The sequence below is a fragment of the Panicum hallii genome, chromosome 6 (genome assembly GCF_002211085.1).
Source record: "Panicum hallii strain FIL2 chromosome 6, PHallii_v3.1, whole genome shotgun sequence".
Classification (NCBI taxonomy): domain Eukaryota; kingdom Viridiplantae; phylum Streptophyta; class Magnoliopsida; order Poales; family Poaceae; genus Panicum; species Panicum hallii.
In genome coordinates, this window is record NC_038047.1 from 39427546 (window position 1) to 39431124 (window position 3579).

The 3579-nt window shown below is 55.1% G+C and overlaps 1 protein-coding gene across 1 annotated transcript; it reads left to right on the plus strand.

Annotated features, from left to right (window-relative positions):
- The first annotated feature begins 301 nt into the window (after positions 1-301).
- Positions 302-3579, plus strand: LOC112898454 (exocyst complex component EXO70B1-like). Its single transcript, XM_025966779.1, has one exon. It carries the CDS (start codon positions 440-442, stop codon positions 2351-2353), a length of 1914 nt encoding a protein of 637 aa, XP_025822564.1. The 5' UTR covers positions 302-439; the 3' UTR covers positions 2354-3579.

The following is a 3579-nucleotide window of genomic DNA, read 5'->3' on the forward strand; positions in this document are numbered from 1 at the left end:
AGAACCCAATTTAGAACTTCTACTGGAGATGGTCTAACAAAGTTTATGGCTCTTTCTAAAAAAATGAACAGAAAGTTTGTGGCTCTCGCTCCCTAGTCCTCGCGAGTCCAAACAAAAAGGAAGTTCACACCACAAGGACGCAAAAACAAAGAGCCGGCTTTGCCCGTCTCGCTCGCGCGACCGGCGGCAGCAGCAAGCAGGCCAGCAGCAGCACAGAGCGGAGCCAGCTCGCCTCGCCTCCACTTCTATATCACTTCCCCCTCTGCCCCCGCCCCGTGCGCCATCGCGCACATCCACGCGCGCGCGCGCCCACACGTGCGGCTCCCCGGATTCGCGCCGCCGCGGCAGAGCCAGCCAGGCAAAGCCAGGCCAGCAGCTTCGGATCGAGGAAGAGGAAGCGGAGGAGGAGGGGGCGAGGAGTCAACCCAGCTTGCCAGCCATGGACGGATCGGCCGCGGAGCTGGAGGCGGCGGAGCGGGTGGTGATGCGGTGGGACTCGGCCTCGGCGGGCGCCGGCGGGGACGAGCCGATGCTGTTCGACGGCGCCGGGGACCGGGCCGAGGCGGACCGCTTCCTCCGCGCCGTCGACGACCTGCGCCGCCTCGCGCCGCCGTCGCCCGCCGCCGTCGGGAGCCCGCGCCGCCTCTCGTCGTCCTCGGGGTCCTCCGCCGCCGCGGCGGGGGGATCCGGCGCCGTGCAGGTCGCCATGGCGCGGCTCGAGGACGAGTTCCGCCACGTGCTCTCCTCCCGCGCGCTCGACCTCGAGATCGAGGCGCTCGCCGACCTCAGCTCGCTCTCCATCAACAGCGACCGCTCCAACTCGGCCTCCTCCGCCGACCTCCCGGCCCCCGACGAGGAGGACTCCGTGTCCTCCTCCATCGGCCGCCGCAGCAGCGCCTACCGCTCGCTCCGGAGCATCCGCGAGATCGACCTCCTCCCCGACGACGCCGTCGCCGACCTCCGCGCCATCGCGTCCCGCATGGCCGCCGCCGGGTACGGCCGCGAGTGCGCGCAGGTCTACGCCTCCGTCCGCAAGCCCGCCGTCGACGCCTCCCTGCGCCGCCTCGGCGTCGAGCGCCTCAGCATCGGCGACGTCCAGCGCCTCGAGTGGGACGCGCTCGAGGCCAAGATCCGACGCTGGATCCGCGCCGCCCGTGCCGCCGTCCGCGGCGTCTTCGCCAGCGAGCGCCGCCTCTGCTTCCACATCTTCCACGACCTCCCCATCTCCAGCAGCACCATCTCCGCCGCCGCCGCGCCCGCCACGCACGACACCCCCTTCGCCGAGGCCGTCAAGGGCGCCGCGCTGCAGCTGTTCGGCTTCGCCGAGGCCATCAGCATCGGCCGCCGCTCCCCTGAGAAGCTCTTCAAGATCATAGACCTCCACGATGCGCTCTCGGACCTCCTCCCCGACGTCTCCGACATCTTCGCCGCCTCCAAGGCGGCGGAGTCAATATACGTGCAGGCCGTTGAGATCCGGTCGCGTCTCGCCGACGCCGTGAGGGGGATACTCTCGGAGTTCGAGAACGCCGTGCTCCGCGACCCGCCCAAGACCGCAGTGCCCGGCGGCACCATCCACCCGCTCACACGGTATGTGATGAACTATAGCAGCCTCATTTGCGACTACAAGGTCACGCTCTCCGAGCTGATCATATCGCGGCCATCAGCTAGTGCCCGTCTTGCTGCTGAGGGCAATGAGCTCGCGCCGTCCTTGGCGGACCTCGAGCTCCCTGAGCTTGAGAACCAATTGCCACTTGCCTCCCACATTGTCTGGATCATTGTTGTTCTTGAACACAACCTGGAGGGCAAGGCGGCACTCTACAAGGATCCAGCTCTTTCACATTTGTTCATGATGAACAATGTACACTACATTGTGCACAAGGTGAAAGATTCACCAGACCTCTGGGGCATGATCGGTGATGATTACTTGAAACGCCTTACCGGCAAGTTCACAATGGCAGCCACAAACTACCAGCGGACCTCATGGTTGAAGATCTTGAACTGTTTGCGTGATGAGGGGCTCCATGTAAGTGGTGGATTTTCGTCAGGAATATCTAAATCAGCACTGAGGGAGCGGTTCAAGTCCTTCAATGCTGCGTTTGAGGACGCACATAGGGTGCAGTCTGGGTGGTGTGTGCCAGACAACCAGCTGAGGGAGGAGCTAAGGATCTCAATTGCAGAGAAGCTACTGCCAGCATACCGGTCGTTCCTTGGCAGGTTTCGGCATCACATAGAGAATGGGAAGCATCCAGAACTGTACATCAAGTATTCTGTTGAGGATCTTGAAATAGCTGTGGGTGATTTCTTTGAGGGTGTTCCTCCTACCCCACATAATAGAAGGAGATCACATGGATGAAGGACTTGTACCTCAGGCATTCAACTGGATCGCTGTTGCTATTTATTCTTTGATTCTTCACACGGAAGCTGGTGCTGGCATTCGGGGCTCTATTTCCACTATTCTGATACTTGAGAGATAAAGTTGGTGATCTTCAATCAGAATTGGCAAAACATGAATACATTTTGGGATCTTGTTGAAGCTGTCAATCGCCCCCATGGTTCCCATTCTGTAAGAGAACTTGTTCAGTTGTTACACTATTATTATATAATTTTGCAAGTAGCTTGTCCATATAGGAAATTCTTTCAGTAATGTTGGATAGTTGGAACTCATAGCATTTCTGCCCTGTCTTGCATCAGCTTTTGTGGCCTTTTTCATTGTTAACAATTATCCGAAGGGTCTATGTTTGTGGATTAGATGTAAAAAGATTTATATGACTCATGTACCACCTGATTTTGTAATATGATAATATCATGCTGTTACAATTTCAAAAGGAAACTCTAGCCTTCTCTATAATACAGTTCTTTTTAGGTGTCAAAACCAATAGGAAGACCTAAACTACTAAATTAGCATTGTTGGCCGCTTTCCATAAGATTTAGCACTTTGTTACTACTGTAGCATACATCCAGTAAGTTAGAAAATGCATACTGTTCTGTCACTGCCATGACATGAATACTTCAATCGTGTGATTATTTTCCCTGCACACACCACTTTGGGATGCTCTCCTCTTGAAAGGTCTCTTTTTACTAGTTCAGTTAGTGTTCCTATTATCTTCCTTGCTTTGTGTTGTTACCAGGTATATGAGAAATTACTCTCTTGCACTCCATTTCCTTCCTACTACAAGTGCGCGACTAGTCACTTGTGAAAAAAGAGCCAACACCCCCATCTTTATCTTGATTATGCCTGCCCTTTTCTCTTGACAAATGCACAATATGATGTACCAATGCATGTAACTGACAATGGTATGTCTAGGGTGGTGCTGTATGTGGTCTGGCATCACATGGTCCAGCATTGCCTATGATGTAATGACATACATTCCGTTAAGTCGAACGGCAAGTGTTAGGCGCAACATATGTATAAGCATGCTGGGAACATACATATGCTGTGCCATCTGATTGTTTTTTTCTTCTTCTGGAGCTGTAATGTTCTCGATGTAGCTCTTATGTAAGCTGAAAGATTTGCCGCCGTATACGTGTAGCCTAGAGGTATCGTTTGGCATCTTTTGTATGCATATTTAATTTGGGCTA